Source organism: Tamandua tetradactyla, chromosome 4 (assembly GCF_023851605.1).
Source record: "Tamandua tetradactyla isolate mTamTet1 chromosome 4, mTamTet1.pri, whole genome shotgun sequence".
Taxonomy (NCBI): Eukaryota; Metazoa; Chordata; class Mammalia; order Pilosa; family Myrmecophagidae; genus Tamandua; species Tamandua tetradactyla.
In genome coordinates, this window is record NC_135330.1 from 7,056,031 (window position 1) to 7,076,720 (window position 20,690).

General features: G+C 38.6%; 1 protein-coding gene and 1 pseudogene across 6 annotated transcripts in view; both read right to left on the minus strand.

The window, feature by feature from the left end:
- Nucleotides 1–20,690, minus strand: part of NUP210L (nucleoporin 210 like) — a 272,420-nt gene that overhangs the window by 197,481 nt on the left and 54,249 nt on the right. For 5 of the 6 annotated variants that reach the window (XM_077156246.1, XM_077156244.1, XM_077156242.1 and 2 more), the window contains 2 exons: nucleotides 16,228–16,365; nucleotides 15,484–15,639 (listed from right to left, as the gene is read on the minus strand). The exons of the other annotated variant lie outside the window; for it this stretch is intronic. In XM_077156246.1, the coding sequence (XP_077012361.1) occupies nucleotides 15,484–15,639; nucleotides 16,228–16,365 (294 nt within the window). The remainder of the gene's footprint in view (nucleotides 1–15,483; nucleotides 15,640–16,227; nucleotides 16,366–20,690) is intronic. 6 annotated transcript variants of the gene reach the window in all.
- On the minus strand, nucleotides 6,386–7,516 carry LOC143679875 (mitochondrial import receptor subunit TOM20 homolog pseudogene; annotated as a pseudogene).

The window sequence follows — 20,690 nt, forward strand, 5'->3', positions numbered from 1 at the left end:
CAACATGAGACAGAAATCCTAGAATGAGCTGGAACTCAGCATCAACGTATTGAGAAAAACTTCTCGACCAAAAGGGGGAAGAGAGAAATGAGATAAAATAAAGTGTCAATGGCTGAAAGATTCCAGAGTAGAGAGGTTATTCTTATGCATTAAATAGATATCACCTGTTTAGTTAAGGCATAATGGAGAGGTTGGAGGGAACTGTCTGAAAATGTGGAGCTGTGCTCCGGTGGCCATGTTTCTTGAAGATAATTGTATGATGATATGGCTGTCACAGTGTGACTGTGTGGTTGTAAGAGCCTTGTGTCTGATGCTCCTTTTATCTACCTTATTGACGGACAAGTAAAACATATGGATTAAAAATAAATAAACAATAGGGGGAACAAATGTTAAAATAAATTTAGTAGATTGAAATGCTGGTGATCAGTGAAGGGGAGGGGTAAGGGGTATGGTATGTATGAATTTTTTTCTGTTTTCTCTTTATTGTTTTTTCTGAATTGATGCAGATATTCTAAGAAATGATCATGATGAATATACAACAATGTGATGATAGTGTGAGTTACTGATTATATAAAAAGAACGGAATGATCATGATAAGAATGGTTTTTTTGTATGTGGTTATGTACAATAAATTAAAAATTTTTTAAATTAAAAAAATTAAAGATAATTTTTTTTAAAGTACACTGTTGAAGAATTTTCAGAAATCTAGAAGGTAACTGGAGGAAGAGTCCTTAAACGTTTGAGCCACTTAGTCCGATATTCTAATTTAGAGGTAAGAATACTAGATGTGATGTGGCATGACATGACATGCCCAAGGTAATGTGTCTAACAAGAGGCAGAAGCTAGATCTATATTTCAAACTCATTCTACTACATCGCAATCACTACCAAACAACAAAAGAAAAACCCTAGGTTAAGATAAGAAAAGTTTGTAGGTAAACCAAAAATAAAAGCCAAGTACATAGAAAAAATCTTTGAGATTTCTCCACATAAGGCCAATTGGTACAATGAAAAATGCTGCTCAGTTCAGCAGATGCCACATAATACCAAGGATCCTTATTGTCCCTTCTAAAATTGAATCTATGATTGCAGATAACATGCCAATATTTGAGAACAAAAGGTCCCACTAGGCCCATTCTTTTCAAGTCTTCAGCTACAAGTTTTAAACCTTACTCTCAGTGTTCAGTAAGAAAAATGAATGAAGTTGAAGTAGGATTAAAGCACACTGAAGATAAAAGCAAAGGGGAACAAATATTCTCCACAAGGAAATCATCCCAATTATTTTAAAGAATACACTTTAAATTTAATTTACAGGATTATGATGGAACCATATGATTTCAGTGAAAATCAACACAATAGTTACAAGTAAGAATGCAGCTTTCAGAGTATAAAACAATGTAAGGCCTGAGGGTCGAACAATGGCACTCCTCAGGAGAAGGTAGATTTGAAGATTCTGAACAGAACTATATAAACTCGCTGAAAGGATGCCTCAGAGATCAGTGGATCATTTCCTTTATTTTATAAATGAGGAAAGTGAGTAGACATGAATGGGTGAAGCTCACACAGCTAGTACTATTTGCAACTTCACGTATCTAAAATACAGGGAGCTAAATACCCAGAACAGATTAAGCCCAACATTTTAAATAAAACATTTCACTAAGCCCACTGCTTTAAACAAAGTATTTCAAAACTGATACAAGAGATTGAGTGAAGGTGTTACTACAGCACAGCAGCACATTTCACAAATATATATATACATATTTTTTGGCTGGGACAAATGTATATCTGCATGCAAAGTTGGACACCTTCCTTACAAAAATTAACTCAAAATGGATCAAAGACCCAAATGTGATAGTTAAAACTGTAGAGAGTGCAGAAGATAACACAGGAGTGAATCTCTGTGACCTTGAGTAATACGATGGGTTCTTAGACAAGATACCAAAAGCACAAATGACAAAAGGAAAAATGAGTAGGACTACATCAAAATTCAAAAGTTTTGTGCTGAAAATAATAGCCTCAAGAACGTGAAGTGACAACCCACAGAATGAGAGAAAATATTTCCAAGTCATATATCTGATAAGGTATTGGTGCCAAAATTATATAACTCAATAATAAAAACTCATTATCTACTCAATAATAAAAAGACAAATAACCCAATTTTATAATGGGTAAAGGATTTAATAGACATTTCTTCAAACAAGATATATAAATGGCCAATAAGTGCATGAAAAGATGCTTAACATCATTAGTCATCAGGAAAATGCAAGTAAAAACCAAAATGGGAAACCTAGCAGATGGCTAGAATCAGAAAGATGGTTAATAATAAGTATTGGTGAGAAACTGGAATCTTAGTGCTGGTGGGAGTGTAAAATGGTGCAATGACTGTCGAGAGGTTATCCTGGAGGTTATTCTTACTCATTATATAGATATTCCTTTTCGGATTATGGTGTATTAGAGTGGCTAGAAGGAATACCTGATACTGTTGAGGTGTGTTCCAGTAGCTTTGATTCCTGAAGACAATTGTATAACCATATGACTTTTACAATGTGACAGTATTTTTGTGAAAACCTTGTGTCTGATCTTCCTTTTATCTAGGATATGGGCAGATGAGTAATAAGCATGGATGGAGAATGAACAAATAATATGGGGGACAAAGGTTAAAATAAATTGGGTAGATAGAAAAACTAGTGGTCACTGAGAGGGAGGGGTAAGGGGTATGGTAAGCATGAATTTTTTCTTTTTATTTGTTTTTCTGGAGTGATTCAAATGCTCTAAAAAATGATCACGGTTATGAATATACAACTATGTGATAAGTATGGAATGTTTGTATGTTAAGATTTATCAATTTAAAAAAGTGGTGCAGCTACTGTGAAAAACAGTTTGGCAGTTCTACAAAGTGTTAAACAGTTACTTTATGGCCCAGCAAGCCCACTCCTACCAGATGTATACCCAAGAGAAATGAAACATACATCCACACTAAACCTTGTACACCAGTGTTCACAGCGGCATTATTCATGATAAGCAAAAAGCCAGAAACAGAGGGAGGAGGCCTGGGAGCACAAATGAAATCGAAAGGAAAGATAAACGATGAAGACTGAGATGATATAATAGAGGTGTTTGCCTCATGTATTTTAGAACATTCTGGCTCGGTGCATAAATATTTATGATTGTTATGTCTTCTTGTTGAATTGTTCCTTTTATTAATACATAGTGTTCTTCTGTGTCTCTTTTAACTGTTCTATATTTGAAGTCTAACTTGTTGGATATTAGTATAGCTACTCCTGATCTTTTCTGATTGTTATTTGCATGAGATATCTTTTCCCAACCTTTCACTTTCAACCTATGTTTATCCTTGGGTCTAAGATGCGTTTCCTGTAGACAGCATATAGAGGGGTCCTGTTTTTTAATCCACTCTGCCAGTCTATGTCTTTTGATTGGGGAGTGTGGTAGTTAGGTTCAGGTGTCAACTTGGCTAGGCGAAAGTACCTAGTTTGGTTGCTGAGGACGTGAGCCAATGGTATGTGAACATCATCTGCTGCTCATTACATCTGCAGTCGGCTAGGAGGCATGCCTGCTGCAATGAATGATGTTTGATTTAATTGACTGGTGCTTAAATGAGAGAGCTCAATGTAGCACAGCCCAAGCAGTTCAGCATACCTCATCTCAGCACTCGCAGCTCAGCTCAGGCCTTTGGAGATGCAGAAAGAAATCATCCCAGGGAAAGATGTTGGAACCCAGAGTCCTGGAGAGAAGTCTGGCAGAGATCACCCTGTGCCTTCCACGTAAGAAAAAACTTCAGTTGAAAGTTAGCTGCCTTTCCTCTGAAGAACTACATGTTAACTAAATAAATCCTCTTTTATTAAAAAAGCCAATCTGTCTCTGGTGTGTTGCATTCCAGCAGCTAGCAAACTAGAACAGGGAGTTTAATCCATTAACATTTAGTGTTATTACTGTATGGGCAGTACTTTCTTCTACCATTTTGGATTTTATATGTCATATCTAATTTTTCTTCTTTTTACTTTTACTGATAGTCTTCATTTCTACACTCTTCTCCACACCTCTCTCTCCTGTCTTTTCCTATCTGTCTCTAGTTCTCCCTTTAGTATTTCTTGCAGAGCTGGACTCTTGGTCACAAATTCTCTCAGTGATTTTTTTGTCTGAAAATGTTTTAATTTCTCCCTCATTTTTGAAGGACAATTTTGCTGGATATAGAATTCTTGGTTGGCAGTTTTTCTCATTTAGTAACTTAAATATATTATCCCACTGTCCTCTCACCTCCATGTTTTCTGCTGAGAAATCTATGCATAGTCTTATTGGGCTTCCCTTGCATGTGATGGATTGCTTTTCTCTTGCTGCTTTCAAGATTCTATCTTTCTTTTTGACATCTGACATTCTGATTAGTAAGTGTCTTGGAGTACGTCTATTTGGATCTATTCTGTTTGGGGTACACTGCACTTCTCAGATCTGTCATTTCAAGTCTTTCATGAGATTTGGGAAATTTTCAGTGCTAATTTCCTCTATTAGTTTTTCTCCTCCTTTTTTCCTTCTCTTCTCCTTCTGGGACACCCACAACATGTATATTCATGCGCTTCATGTTGTCATTCAATTCTCTGAGTCCCTGCTCATATTTTTCCATTCTTTTTCCTATATTTTCTTTTGCTCGTAGGATTTCAGATGTCCCATCCTCCAGTTCACTAATCCTATCTTCTGCCTCTTGAAATCTACCACTGTAGGTTTCCATTGTTTTTTTCATTTCTTCTACTGTGCCTTTCATTCCCATAAGTTGTGTGATTTGTTTTTTCAGACTTTCAATTTCTTCTTTTCGTTCATTTCTTGCCTTCTTTATATCCTCCCTCAATTCACTGATTTGATTTTTGATGAGGTTTTCCATGTCTGTTCGAACATTCTGAATTAATTGTTTCAAGTCCTCTATCTCATTTGAATTGTTGGTTTGTTCCTTTGACTGGGCCATATCTTCAATTTTCCTAGTATGATTCATTATTTTTTGCTGACGTTTAGACATTTGATTACCTTAATTAGTTTATTCTGGGAATTGTTTTCACTTTTTTTTTTACCTAGGATTTTCTTGCTTTGTTGTCTATCTGTTCTTTGACATTCAGTTCAGCTTATTCTAGACCTCTAGCTTAGGTTTTGTTTAACAGATCAGAATTTTTCAATTCTTGTTTTCTTGCTTCTTGCCCTGCCAGTATGGTGCCTTTTTATCCCCCCTTAGAAGGATCTACTTAGGTATTACAGACCAAACTGGCCTCCTCTCAGGAGGAAAGAGTCACCTGCATCAGTTTTCCTTGAGGGTGAGACCCAGCAGGTTGAAAGACTTTCCTATGAAGCCCCTGGACTCTGCACTTTTCCTATCCTGCCCAGTATGTGATGCTTGTCTGCCTGTGGGTCCCACCAGCATAAGGTGATATGGTACCTTTAACTTCAGCAGACTCTCCCTGTTGGGGGTGTGGTGGAGACAGAGGAGCAGTTGTAGGCTGGCTTTAATCGCTTTCCTTTTCCAGACCCTGGGGTCTGAATTCCTTCAGGGAGGGAATTCATCTGAGCTGGGCCCCACCCCTCTCCCATGGAAGGCACAGTCTTCAGACAAGTTCTCAAACAAGCTTAATTCTGCCCATGCCTGGGGCAGTTGAAGCCCTGCAGCTGTATCCAAAGAGTAGTCAAGCTGTAGAAACAACAAAAAAGAAAGAAAAATCCTTTCAGAGCAGGACCCCCATTTCTAGGGTTTGCCAATCAAGAGCTTAAGATGGTATATTGGTTTGTGTACCTTCAGGTCCTATGTGCCCCCTCCTTTCCTTTAGGGCCCAGCCCATTTCAAGTATTATGTGCTATGTGATCAAAAAAACCTGTTTCTTTTTTTCCTTTTTCTTTTTCCATCTGCCCTGCCCTCTCAGTGCTGGGGCAAAAACCAGCAACCTCCAATTTGACTTGAGGTTCAGCAGAGCTGGGGACCTACTTTTAGTAGTTAAAATTTGTTAATTAATTTCACATTTGGAACTTGGCTGCGCTCAGCCCCTGCTGCTGGTAATGTCCCTTTCCTTTCCCCTCTGGGAAGCAGCCTATGGGGAAGGGGTGCCAGCTGCCATGGTTTGGGGAACTCATGGTTCTGGGGGGGGGGGGGCTTGCAGCCAGTCCAGCTGGTTGATGTGGCCCCAGCAGTTGTTCTGTACTGTTCTTGGCTATTTACTAGCTGCTCTGGAGGATAAACTAAATCCCACACCTCACTAAACTGCCCAATCTCATCACACAAACATATTTGTTTAAGACGTTAAATGAAAAAACTCATCTCAAAGATTTTAATGCAGGGTGGGCCATGGTGGCTCAGCAGGCAGGAATGCTTGCCTGCGATGCCAGAGGACCCAGGTTTGATTCCCGGTGCCTGCCCATGTTAAAAAAAAAAAAAAAAAGATTTTAATGCTCAGTTTTGATAAACATAAGTTTTCTTCCAGTTTTCTGATGTATAGTAAAATGTAGTAGCCTTAAAAATGTGCATTCTTCAATACCTTTTCCTCCCTTATCTTTCAAAACCGAGCACTAGCTATTTTTAACGTAAGTATTCTTACACGTATGTACATTTTAATTGCACACTTTAGGGAGAAACAAAATCCATGATATTTCAATAACTCAGCGTGTTTATAAAATGCTCATCAAAATATACTTTTCACTGGGAAAAAAGAAACAAAACAAATAGAGCTACACAAAATAAAAATTAACTTCCATAGATTTTCAGTGTGGTACACAGTCCATGTCATACAAATTTGTTCTTATTCCGCCAGAGCTGTCCATCTTCCAAGTTAAGAATTCTTTAAATATTTTAAATTGAGATTTTATTATGCAGACATTTATTTTTCATTTCACATCATCTTCAGCCAAGCCCTCAGCACTTATGATGGTTTGACTAATTGTTCGGAGCTCAGAAGCATCTGGAAAACTGGTGGTGAAGAATTTGCTGTAACATTTGGAATAACTGTTGTGGCTGTCACACACAGCAACTGCATTTGTCAAATGGTCCAGACCCTTCTCATATTCACCTTGGCCTACTGACTCTTCAACAAGGAAAAATTTCTGAACAGCTTCAGCATCTTTAAGGTCAGGTAACTTAGAAAGCCCAGCTCTCTCCTTGACAAGCTTTTTTCTTGGTTCTCACAGCATGTTCTTGAAATTTGGATCACTCTGTCTCTTGTAGCTGAACAATAAACATACCTGATGAAAAAGACCCCGCATACACAAGTAGCAAAGGTGCTGTTCCAACCCACCATTATCTCGATTGTGGGGTATGGAGGGCGATGGTGGCAGCTGGTAAAGGAGCCGTTGGCTGCCAGCCCTCCCTGAAAATATTTTTAAATGTGGAACTGTACTCAAATTTAGATAGTAGTAGTTCCAGGAAGATGGCAGAATAGGGTAGATCGAGCTCAGCCCTGCTTCAAGGAAAAATTAGAAAGAAAAGGGAGGGCAACTAAGATGGCAATTAAAGAGTGCAACTGACCTGGGAGAGTCTTCTGCACCACATTGGGCATCACTGGTTGCAATAGCTGAGGAACTGAGAAGCAGAAAACTGGAGCTATGACCCGCGACTCACCCCACACCACAAACAATTGAACCGGGTCATCCGCCTCCACCCCCCGCAATCCAAGTGCCCCTGCCCAATCAACTGCAAGTGCAGGTACCCACCCCCTACCCCTCACCCTCAGCCCAAGTGCAGTCCCACCTACCTCTCCTGCACCCTTCCTAAGCACTACCTCCCCCTTGCTCCCTGCAGACTGTTGTCAGCACATAAAAGCTGCGGGCACATACCTCCATACCCAAGCTACACCTGCCCCCAACCCATAGCCTCATGCCGCACCCCCCACCCCTGAATTCTGTGCATCAGTTTATGGCACTCCTAGACCCACGCTTGCGCAGGGCCCCCAGTCATGCCCTTCAGCTCTGTGAACATCAGTTTATAGCACTTATATACCCACACATGCACAAGGCCCTCAGTCACACTTTCGAGCTCTGAGAAAGCTCTGACCTACACAGCTCGGTCATATCTGCACCCAGCCCATGCGGGCATAATACCAGCCAACTTCCATAGCTCTGTACACATGCACAAAGGGCCCTGTGCCCTAGACCAGCACACACCAGGGTAATGCCCCCCAGGTCTGTGCACCCGCACAGCTAAGTCCTCCCTGGTCGCGGGGTGCTCACATTCACAAGCACCACCATAATATCCCCAACTTGCACCTATACCTGCACTGCAATGCATTATCGCACTGTTGTGCCCTGCCCCATACCCTGTATCCTGCCACACATCCACCCTGCATACAGAACGCTTTAGACTACTGAAAGAAATCAACTCCTAACGTAAATTGATCAAGATATTTATACGCAATGAAAACAAGAGAAGATCACTAAGCACATCACAATGCAGACAGATACAGTCCAACCTGATGACCAAATCAAAACACTAGAGGAGACACTTGGAACAACTAATCAAAGATGTTCATATAAATCTATTTAATAAAATAAGTAGGATGGCTAATGACATAAAGGAGATCAAGAAGAAGAGCATAAAGGAGAATTTGAAAGAGTAAATTAAAAAATAGCAGATATCACAGAGATTAAAGACCCTCTTGACCAAATAAAAAACACTAGAGGCACACAACCCCAGATTTGAAGAGACAGAAGAAATAATAAGTGAACTAGAGGACAGGATAACTGATTTTGAACACTCAAAATAGCAAATGGCAAAAAAGATGGAAAAATTTGAATTGGATCTCAGAGAAATGATAGACAAAACAAAGTATACAAATATAAGAATCAGTGGGGTCCCAGAAGGAGAAGAGAAGACCAAAGGGCTAGGAATTGTAGTTGAGGATATAATGGAGGAAACGTCCCAACTCTTACAAAGGACATAAATATACACATCAAAGAAGTCCAATGAACTCAAAACAGAATAAATCCAAACAGGCCCTCCCCAATACACATACTAATCAAATCTGTCTAATGTTGAAGAGAAGCAGAAAATTCTCAAAGCAGCAAGAGAAAATCAATCTACTACATACAAGGGAATCACAAAAGACTAAGTTCAGACTACACAACTAGCATCATAGAGGCGAGAAGGCAGTGACATGGTACATTTAAGATCCTGAAAGAGAAAGACTTCCAGCCCAGAACTCTGTACCCAACAAATTGTGCTTCAAAACCAAGGGAGAGATTAAAATTTTCACAGACACGGCGGGCCATGGTGGCTCAGCAGGCAAGAATGCTTGCCTGCCAGGCCAGAGGACCCAGGTTCGATTCCCGGTGCCTGCCCCTGTAAAAAAAAAAATTTCACAGACAAACAATTCCTGAAAGAATTTGTGAACAAGAGACAGGCCCTACAAGAAATACTAACGGGAGTTCTGCCAATTGAAAAAGAAAAAAAGACAGGAGAGGGAGGGCTGGAGGAGGGCATAGAATTGAAGAGTACCAGTAAGGGTAATGTAAAGGATAAAAAGAGAAAGAGGGAAAAGAATATATAGATCTGATAAATAGAATAAAAAAAGATAAGATGGTAGATTCAAGAAACGCCTTTTCAGTAATAACTCTGAATGTTAATGGACTAAACTTACCTGTTAAAAGATTGGTAGAATGGATTAAGAAATATAATCCTGCTTACAAGAGACTCATCTTAGACACAAGGATACAAATAGAGCAAAAATGAAAGGATGGAAAAAGATTTTCCATGCAAGTTGTAACCAAAAGAAAGCAGTAGCAGCTATACTAATATCAGACAAAATAGACTTTAAATGTAAAGACATCATAAGAGACAAAGAAGGACACTGTATATTAATTAAAGGGACAATTCACCAAGAAGTTATAACAATCATAAATGCTTATGCTCCCAATCAAGAAGCTCCAAAGTACATAAGACAGACATTGGCAAAAGATGAATGAAAATGAGAACACAACATATCAGAATTTATGGGATGTGGCAAAGTCTGTGCTGAGAAGGAAATTTATTGCCCTAAATTCCTATATTGAAAAGCAAGAAAGAACAAAAATCGACGACTTAGCTGCTTACTTGGAGGAACTTGAGAAAGAACAGCAAACTGACCCCAAAGCAAATAGAAGAAGAGAAATAACAAAGATTAATGCAGCATTAAATGAATGGGAGAACAATAGAAAGAATCAATAAAACCAAAAGTTGGTTCTTTGAGAAAATCAATAAAATTGATGGGTCACTAGCAAGACTGACAAAGGAAGAAAAGAGAGGATGTGCAAATAAACAAAATCAGAAATGAAGAACAGGTGCAGTACCACAGACCCTGAAGAAATAAAAGAAATCATAAGAGGATACTATGGACAATTATATGCCAACAAGCTAGGCAACTCAGATGAAATGGGTAATTTCCTGGAAACACATAAACAAGCTATGCTGACTCAGGAAGAAATAGAAGATCTCAACAAACCAATCATATGTAGAGACCATCAAAAATCTTCCTATAAAGAAAAGCCCAGGGCCAGATGGCTTCACACGGGAATTTTATCAAACATTCCAAAAAAAACTAACACCAGTCCTGCTCAAACTTTTCCAAAAAACTGAGGAAAAACGACCTCTATCTAACTCATTTTGTGAAGCTAATAACATTTTAATACCAAAACTGGGTAAAGATGTTATAAGGAAGGAAAACTACAGGCCAATCTCCCTAATAAACAGATGCAGAAATTTTCAACAAAATATTAGCAAATCAAATCCAACAATACATTAAAAGAATTATACACCATGACCAAGTGGGGTTTATACCAGGAATGCACGGATGGTTCAACACAAGAAAATCAATTAATGTAATACAGTACATTAACAAATTGAAAGGGAAAAATCACATGATTATTTCGATTGATGCTGAAAAAGCATTCGACAAAATTCAACATCCTTTTTTTTATAAGAAGACTTCAAAAGATAGGACTCAAAGGTAACTACATCTATATGATAAAGGGAATATATGAAGAACCGATAGCCAGCATCATACTCAATGGAGAGAGACTGAAAGCTTTCTCCCTAAGATCAGAAATGAGACAAGGATGCCTACTGTCACCACTATTATTGAACATTATGCTAGAAGGTCTAGCTGGAGCAATCAGGCAGGACAAAGAAATAAAAGACATTCAAATTGGAAAGGAAGAAGTAAAACTTTCTTTATTTGTGTATGACATGATATTATACTTCAAAGATCCTGAGAAATCTAAAGTAAAGTTACTTGAAGTAATAAACAATCAGCAAGGTGACAGGATATAAAAATTAATGTGCAAAAATCAGTTATGTTTCTATACACAAGCAATGACCTAACTGAGGAGTCAGTTAAGGAAAAAACTCCATTCAAAATAGCAACTAAAAGAATCAAGTATTTAAGAATGAACTTAATTAGGGACATAAAGGACTTGTACACAGAACACTACATAACACTGCTAAAAGAAATCAAAGGAGGTCTAAATAGGTGGAAAGACATTCCCTGCTCATGGATAGGAAGACTTAATATAGTTAAGATATCAATTCTACCCAAATTGATGTACAGATTCAACCCAGTACCAATCAACAACAACCTACTTTGAAGACATGGAAAAGTTAGTTTGAAGACATGGAAAAGTTAGTTACTAAATTCATCTAGAAGGGAAACAGACCCTGAATAGCTAAAAGCATCCTAAAAAGAGAAGAATGAAGCGGTTGGATTAACACGCCCTGACTTTAAAACCTACTATAAAGCCACAGTGGTCAAAAGAGCATGGTACCAGTACAAAGATAGAAGCACTGACCAATGGGATGGAATCAAGAGTGCAGAAATAGACCATCAAATCTATGGTCAACTGATTTTTGACAAGGCTCCCAAATCCTCTGAACTGGGACAAATAGTCTTTTCAATAAATGGGCATGGAAGAACTGGATATCAATAGCCAAAAGAATGAAAGAGGACCCCTACCTTACACCCTGTTCTATTTGCTAGCTGCAAATGCAACACACCAGAGATGGATTGGTTTTTAATACAAGGGTATTTATTTCATTAAAAACGTGTAGTTCTTCAGAGGAAAGGCAGCTAACTTTCAACGGAAGTTCTGTCTTACATGGGAAGGCACAGGGTGATCTGTGCTGGCCTTCTCTCCAGGACTCTGGGTTCCACCAACTTTCCCTGGGGTGATTCCTTTCTGCATCTCCGAAGGCCTGGGCTGAGCTGTGAGTGCTGAGATGAGGTGTGCTGAGTTGCTTAGGCTGTGCTACCTTGAGCTCTCTCATTTAAGCATCCAGCCAATTAAATCAAACACCATTCATTGCAGCAGGCATGCCCTCTAGCCGACTGCAGATGTAATCAATGACAAATGTGCTTCACATGCCATTAGCTCATGGCCACAGCAACAGAAATAGGCACCTTCACCTGGCCAAGTTGACATCTGAACCTAACTACCATACACCCTATACAAAATTTAACTCAAAGTGGATAAAACACCTAAATATAAGAACTAGCACCATAAAGCTTCTAGAGGAAAATAAAGGGAAACATCTTTAAGACCTAGAAATAGGAGGTAGCTTCCTCAACTTTATACCCAAAGCATAAGCAATGAAAGAAAAAATAGATAAATGGGAACCACTTAAAATCAAATGCTTCTACATATCAAAAGGACTTTTGGTCTGAAGAGGCAGCAAACTCAGTGGGAGAAAATATTTGGAAATCACATATCAGACAAAGGTTTGATTTCCTGGATATACAAAAAAATCATACAACTCAACAATAAAAGAACAAACAATCCAATTATAAAATGGGCTAAAGATATGGATAGGCATTTTTCTGAAGAACAAATACAAATGGTTCAAAGGCACATGAAGAGATGCTCATTTTCATTGGCTATAAAGGAAATGCAGATCAAGACTACAGTGAGATACCATCTCATACCTATAAGAAGGCTGCTAATTAACAAACAGGAAACTATAAATGTTGGAGAGGATGTGGAGAAACTAGGACACTTATGCACTGCTGGTAGGAATGTATAATGGTGCAGCCACTCTGGAAGACTGTTTGGTAGTTCCTAAGGAAACTAAATATCGAGTTGCCCTATGATCCAGCAATAGCACTACTTGGTATATACCCAGAAGAGCTGAAAGCAATGACACAAACAGACATTTGTACACCGATGTTCATAGCAGCATTATTCACAATTGACAAAAGATGGAAACAAACCAAATGTCCATCAACAAACTAATAGATTAACAAAATGTGGTACATACATACAATGAAATATTATGCAGCAGTAAGACAAAATGACATTCTGAAGCACCTGACAAGATGGATGAGCCTTGAGAACATAATGCTGAGTGAAATAAGCCAAACACAAAAGGATAGATACTGTATGATTCCACTTTTATGACCATGGTAAAGGTAAAATCAGGGGCTTATAATAGAGAATATAGGGGTCTTAGAGATATACAAAAGCTAGAGATGGGTGAACAGTTAGCTAATGAGGTTCAACTCCAATGTAAGGGAATAGAAGTGAAGGTGGTTCTCTAGTAGGTCTATAAATAATACTACCATATTGAAGATGAACAAGATTGAAAGGGGTTGTATAGAAATATAAATTAGTTCTTGCAAGAACTACTTCAAAGGTATGATTTGTGTACAAAGAGTGTTTAAGTCCAGGGTACGGGGGAACATAGCTATTGAGTGCTATGGACTATATTTAAAAATAAAACATCAGCACTACCACAGCAACAGCAGAGGTAAATAATGGGAGGAAGGACAAGAGTTAAGAGGAAGTTTAGATTTCCTATTTGGTGAGGGTGTGTTTATTGATTTTCTTTCTCTTGGGAACAATAAAATTATCTAAAATTGAGAATGTTGATGGACTGTGCACTTCGGGCACTATACATGATGCCTGATGAATGCATGTGGCTGAAGGATGCACTGACTGAGAAGTAAATTGGTGAACAATGGCGTATACTCTTTGAGACCAAAGGAAGAAAAGTTTATTTGGTCTGGAACTGAAATTTTCTGTAGCACATAATCTAACTCAACCTATCAACAGCTCATTTGAAAAACTGAAACACAGTGAGCCCAGAATATGAAAGAGGTTCTTTAATCCTGTATAGCTTAATGTAATACCTTGATAGATCCTAGAGAATATTCAGCAGATAATTAAAAAGTATTGACAAAGTCCCTTGAGGGATGGGAGAAAAATATGGAACTAATAAATTTTACCATCTGGGAATCCCCTGTTCCTGTGTCAAACTTTAGGGACACCCAAATTAATAGGACATGCCCTTGATCTTGAGGCTTACTCTTGTGAAGCTTCTGTAGGTAGCAGAGAAGCTTAGACTACCTATAGGTATGCCTAAGAGTTACTTCTGGAGGACCCCTTTTGTTGCTCAGATGTGGCCTCGCTCTCTCTAAGCCCAATCTGCAAGTGAAATCACTGCCCTCCCCACTACATTGGACATGTCATCCAGGGATGAACGTATCCCTGGAGGCATGGGAGATGACTCCCAGGGATGAGTCTGTCCCTGGTACCATGGGATCAACAATTTCATCTTGACCAAAAGGGGGAAAAGAAGTGTAACTAATAAAGTATCAGTGAAAGAGAGAGTTCAAATAGAGTCAAGAGGCTACTCTGGAGGTTGTTCTTACGCAAAGTTCAGTTAGACATTGCTACCTATCATAACCTGCCAAACCCCAACCTGGACCATTCCAGCCAATTCTAAAGAACACCTAAGGCAATATATAAGTTTCCACAAGGGTTCTATGCACTAGAGTAACTTCCCAGAAACCTACAACTTTCAGATGATTCCCTAAACCAGATAAGTCCAGAAACCTAGAGGGCCCAGCCTCTCCAGAACATCAGCTAGTTCCATCTCCCTAACCCATATTATTGACAGATGCTTCCAACATTAAAAAGCAAGAATGGCCATAGCCCAAACATCCCTAAAGAGAGGGATAGACAATATCAAAGGTGATGGTGGATTTTTACAGAGAAGATGGGATTTAACAAATGAATATGATTGCTGAATCATTAAATTGATATCTCTTTTAGTCTCCAGTATTTTAAAGCAACTAGAAGTAAAAATCTAAAATTGTGGAAGTGCAACCCATGTCAAACTCTGAAATGTGTTCTATAACTAATTGTGGTGCTGTGCTTTGAAATTTATTGCTTTATTGTATATATGTTATTTTTCACAAAAAAAGGGGGAAAAAACGTCCATTGTGATGATAAGAAAATATGCATTCCTTCTAGCTTCCTATATTTTGGAGCGGCTAGAAGGAAAAATCTGATAGGATTGTATGGTAGTCCATGACAAATGATGGGATCTGTCCTGTAACTACTTGTTGAAGAGTGCTTTGAAAGCTATTGTTTTTTTATTCCTTTGCTTTGTATATATGCTATATTATGCAATAAACAAATTTAAAGAAAGTAGATAGTAGTACCTCAGGGATAAGGAAAAAAAGTTCTTTGGAGAGTGATTTACCTTAATTTCTCCATATCGGAAGGGATTTTGTACATCTCTAGCCAAAACAGTGCTGTTGCCCCTGACCTGACCTGCAGTCACCACTCCTTTCGTGGTTACCAGGGCCACTGTTTCATTAGAAGAGGTCCAGGTGAAGTTGCCACTACCACCTTCTACCTGTGGAAAAAATACAACTTTAGATTTAATTATTGTAGAAAGTAAATTGGAATTTAAGTTAAAATGCAAAATTTGGCTGGAGAAATATAGGAAATAATAAAACTATGTAATGATTATTTCTGAATACACTAACAAATTGTGAAGTTCTACTAAAGTAACCAAATGGACAAGGGGAATACTAAAGCGAGGTTAAGTAATGGCAATGTCACAAAATGTCAAAAAGAAGAAAATAAGGGGCAAAAAGGAACTTAAAACATTATAAAGCTCATAAGAAAAAGATATATGGAAGAGGGCAGGTCAGGGTGGCTCAGCAGGCAGAGCTCTTACCTGCCATGCCAGAGACCTGGGTTTGATTCCCAGTGCCTGCCCATGCAAAAACAAACAAACAAACAAAAAAAGATATATGGAAGAAAGACAGAAAAAATCATGTTACAAATAATAGGATTCAAGAACATGATTTGCTCTTGAGCTATCCTATTAGGATTTGGGGGAAATAAAATTTAACATTAATCAAATTTCAATAAATTAAGCTATCACAAAACTGGTTTATTATTTCTTTGTGAATTCTCATATTATGGGACACCATACCTGTACTTTATAACGATATAACATTCCCTTAGGCTGATGAGGAAATGCCAGAAAGTTGGGTGTAAGCTTGATGGGAAAATAGATTTTCACTTCTTGCTGGTGTTTGATTGGAAACTGCATAGGCCGCATACCTTTATTCTATCCGAGCAAAACAAAAGAAGCAAAATAAATTTAAAATAACTGTTCTTATGGCACACTCTCATATTTAAAACATTAGCAGATTTAGCATGCTAATAAATTACTCAACCAGTTTCTCTGTAAAAGAAATAAATATTCCTATTTACTAAAAGCCACAGCTACTATGGTCCAAGCAGTAATGTAAGGGATTTTGCTAAACTTAAAATAGACATCAGATACAATCATAGAAAATAGTTAAATAAAAATTTCCTGAAATAAAGGAAAGTTTTATCAAGATAGGGAAAGAAATCAGCTTCAGAAAGAAATACCCAGTACACCAATAAGTTAAGTTCATTAACTGTAAAGGCAAAGAGAGACTTACAAGCTACTCAGAAGAAAAGAGATAGACTGAAGAGGCTAAGATTTTACTTTCCCCTAATACTTAAAAATAAAAGTAGTGTTTGGGGGAAAATCAATACAGATAAATTGGGATCAGCTACACTGGCATTTTCTCTTTAAAGGCAAAATAAAATATTTACCAGTCAACCCTAGATTCATGAAGAAAATAAGTGACTTACTATGTTTTAGCCATTGTTTTGGGGTGCTTTGTTAGTGTAGCAACAGATAATTGGAATATCTACCCTTTGATCTAGGAATTCCACTCCTAGATATATATTCAAGAGCTATGAGAGTTAATATATCTACTAAAAGATATGTACAAGAATGCTCATAGCAGCTTTATTCATAATAACTATGAAACAGAAACAACCCAAATATATATCAATGGAGAATGAATCAATAAATTGTGGGATACTCATATAATGGAATGCTATTCTGCAGTAAAAAATGAACCTCCTCAAAAGGTTCAACACAGAGTTACCATATGATGTAGCAAATCCACTCCAGTGTATATACCCAAGAGACGTAAAAATACAGGCCAAGATGGTGGCTTAACAATGTGCACATTTTAGTTCGTCCTCCAGAACAACTACTAAATAACCAGAAACAGTTCAGAACAGCTCTTTGGGGCCACGTCAGTGACCAGACACACAGCATACCCCAGGCTGGACCAGCTGGACTGGCTGCGAGACCCCCCAGAACCGTGAGTTCCCCAAGCTGCTGCGGCCGGTGCCCATCCCCCACAGGCTGCTTCCCAGAGGGAAAAGGAAAGAGACTTTACCAGCAGCAGGGGCTGGGCCCAACCAAACCCCAACTGTGGAATTAATTAACAAATTCTGACTACTAAAAATAGGCCCCCAGCTCAGGTGAACCTGGTCAAAGCAGAGGTTGCTCATTTTTGCCCTAGCACCAAGGAGGCAGGGCTGACGGAAAAAGGGAGAAAAAAAGAAGGAAACAGAGGTTTTTTGTGGCTGTGTTTCTACAAAGGCTTGACTGCCTTTGGATACAGCGGCAGGTCTCCTCAGCCTGCAACTGCCCCAGGCATAGGCAGAAACAAGCTCCTTTCATGGCTTGTATGAAGCCTGTGCCTTCTCCGGGTGTGTGTGTGTGTGTGTGTGTGTGTGTGTGTGTGTGTGTGTGTGTGTGTGTGTGTGTGTGTGTGTGTGTGTGTGTGTGTGTGTGTGTGTGTGTGTGTGTGTGTGTGTGTGTGTGTGTGCGCGCGCGCGCGCGCGCGTGTGCGTGTGTGTGTGTGAAGCCCAACTCAGGTGGAATCCCTCAAGGAATTCAGACACCAGGGCTTGGTACTTTGAAGCCATTAAAACCAGCCTACAACCTCTCCTTTGTCTCCACCATGCCCCCAGCAGGGAGAGTCCACCAAAGTTAAAGGTACCGCATCATCTTACACTGGTGGGATCTTCAGGCAGACAAGCACCACATACGGGGCAGGATAAGAAAAACAGAGTCCAGAGACTTCACAGGAAAGTTTTTCAAACTGCTGGGTCTCACCCTCAGGGAAAACTGACACAGAGGACTCTTTCCCCCTGACAGGAGGCCAGTTTGGTCTGGGAAAATCCGGCTGGGGTCTATAATACCTAAGTAGACCCTCCTAAGTGTGGTGGGGAAAAGGCACCATACAAGCAGGGCAAGAAACAGGAAAAGAAGAACTGAAAAATTCTCTGTTAAACAAAACCTGAGCTAAAGGTCCAGATAAAGCTCAACTGAATCTCAAAGAACAAATAGACAACAAATTCATCCAGCAAGAAAACCCTAGATAAAAGAAGTGAAAGCAATCTCCAGAATAAACTAATTAAGGTAATTAAATGCCTAGCCACCAGCAAAAAATAACAAATCACACTAGGAAAACTGTAGATATGGTCCAGTCAAAGGAACAAATGAACAATTCAAATGAGATACAGGAGCTGAAACATTTAATTCAGAATATACGAACAGACATGGAAAACCTCATCAAAAACCAAATCAATGAATTGAGGGAGGATATAAAGAAGGCAAGGAATGAACAAAAAGAAGAAACTGAAAGTCTGAAAAAACAAATCACAGAATTTATGGAAATGGAAAGGCATGGTAGAAGAGATGAAAGAACAATGAAACCTACAATGGTAGGTTTCAAGAGACAGAACATAGGATTAGTGAACTGGAGAATGGAACATCTGAAATCTGGCAAGAAAAAGAAAATATAAGGAAAAATATGAGCAGGGACTCAGGGAACTGAAAGACAATATGAAGCGCATGAATATACATGTTGTGGGTGTCCCAGAAGGAGAAGAGAGGGGAAAAGGAGGAGAAAAACTAATGGAGGAAATTATCACTGAAAATTTCCCAACTCTTATGAAAGACTTAAAATTACAGATCCAAGAAGTCCAGCATACCCCAAAGAGAATAGCTCCAAATAGACATACTCCAAGACATTTACTGATCAGAATGTCAGAGGTCAAAGAGAAAGAGCGAATCTTGAAAGCAGCAAGAGAAAAGCAATCCATCACATACAAGGGAGGCCCAATAAGATTATGTGTAGATCTCTCAGCAGAAACCATGGAGGCAAGAAGACAGTGGAATGATACATTTAAATTACTAAAAGAGAAAAACTGCCAACCAAGAATTCTATATCTAGCAAAATTGTCCTTCAAAAATGAGGGGAAATTAAAACATTTTCAGACAAAAAATCACTGAGAGGATTTGTGACCAAGAGATCATCTCTGCAATAAATACTAAAGGGAGTGCTAGAGACAGAAACAAAAAGACAGAAGAGAGATGTGGAGAAGAGTGTAGAAAGGAAAACTATGAATAAAGGTAAAAAGAAGGAAAATTAGATATGACATACAAAATCCAGAAGGCAAAATAGTAGAAGAAAGTACTACCCGTGCAGTAATAACACTTATTGTTAATGGATTAAACTCCCCAATCAAAAGACATAGACTGGCAAAATGGATTAAAAAACAGGACCCATCTATATGCTGTCTGTACTCAAAGGACATGAGAGCAAGGACACAAATGGACATTTGCACACCAATGTTTATAGCAGCATTATTTACAATTACCAACAGATGGAAACAGCCAAAATGTCCATCAAGAGACAATGACTGAACAAACTGTGGCATATACATATGATGGAATACTATGCAGCTGTAAGACAGACTAAATTTATGAAGTATGTAACAACATGGATGGACCTTAAGGACATTATGCTGAGTGAGATTAGCCAGAAACAAAAGGACAAATACTGTATGGTCTCACTGATATGAACTGACATTAGTGAATAAACTTCGAATATTTTGTTGGTAACAAAGACCATCAGGAGATAGAAATAGGGTAAGATATTGGGTAACTGGAGCTGAAGGGATACAGATTGTGCAACAGGACTGAATATAAAAATTCAGAAATGGACAGCACAATACTACCTAACTGTAATACAATTATGTTAAAACACTGAATGAAGCTGAATGTGAGAATGATAGAGGGAGGAGGGCTGGGGACATAAATGAAATCAGAAAGAAAGATAGACGATAAAGATTGAGATGGTATAATCTAGGAATGCCTAGAGTGTATAACAATAGTGACTAAATGTACAAATTTAAAAATGTTTTTGCATGAGGATGAACAAAGGAATGTCATTACTACAGGGCGTTGAAAATAGATGGTAATTCATATTTTAAAATTTCAACTTATGTGTGAGACTAAAGCAAAAAATGTTTATTTGGTACAAAATTTATATTTTGACTAGTGCATCTCCTAATATAACTTATGTAGATAGTTGGTTGAACAACATAAGTACATGGAACCTTGGATAGGATATGAGATTTTGTTGGTTTGTCCAGAGCGATGCCCCGATGAATCCCAGAGTGATTTCATCAGTTCATGGGAAAGTATTTGCAAAGTCCCCAAAGGGCTAAAAGTATCCTGAGGAAAAAAACCGAAGCTGGAGGTCTCAC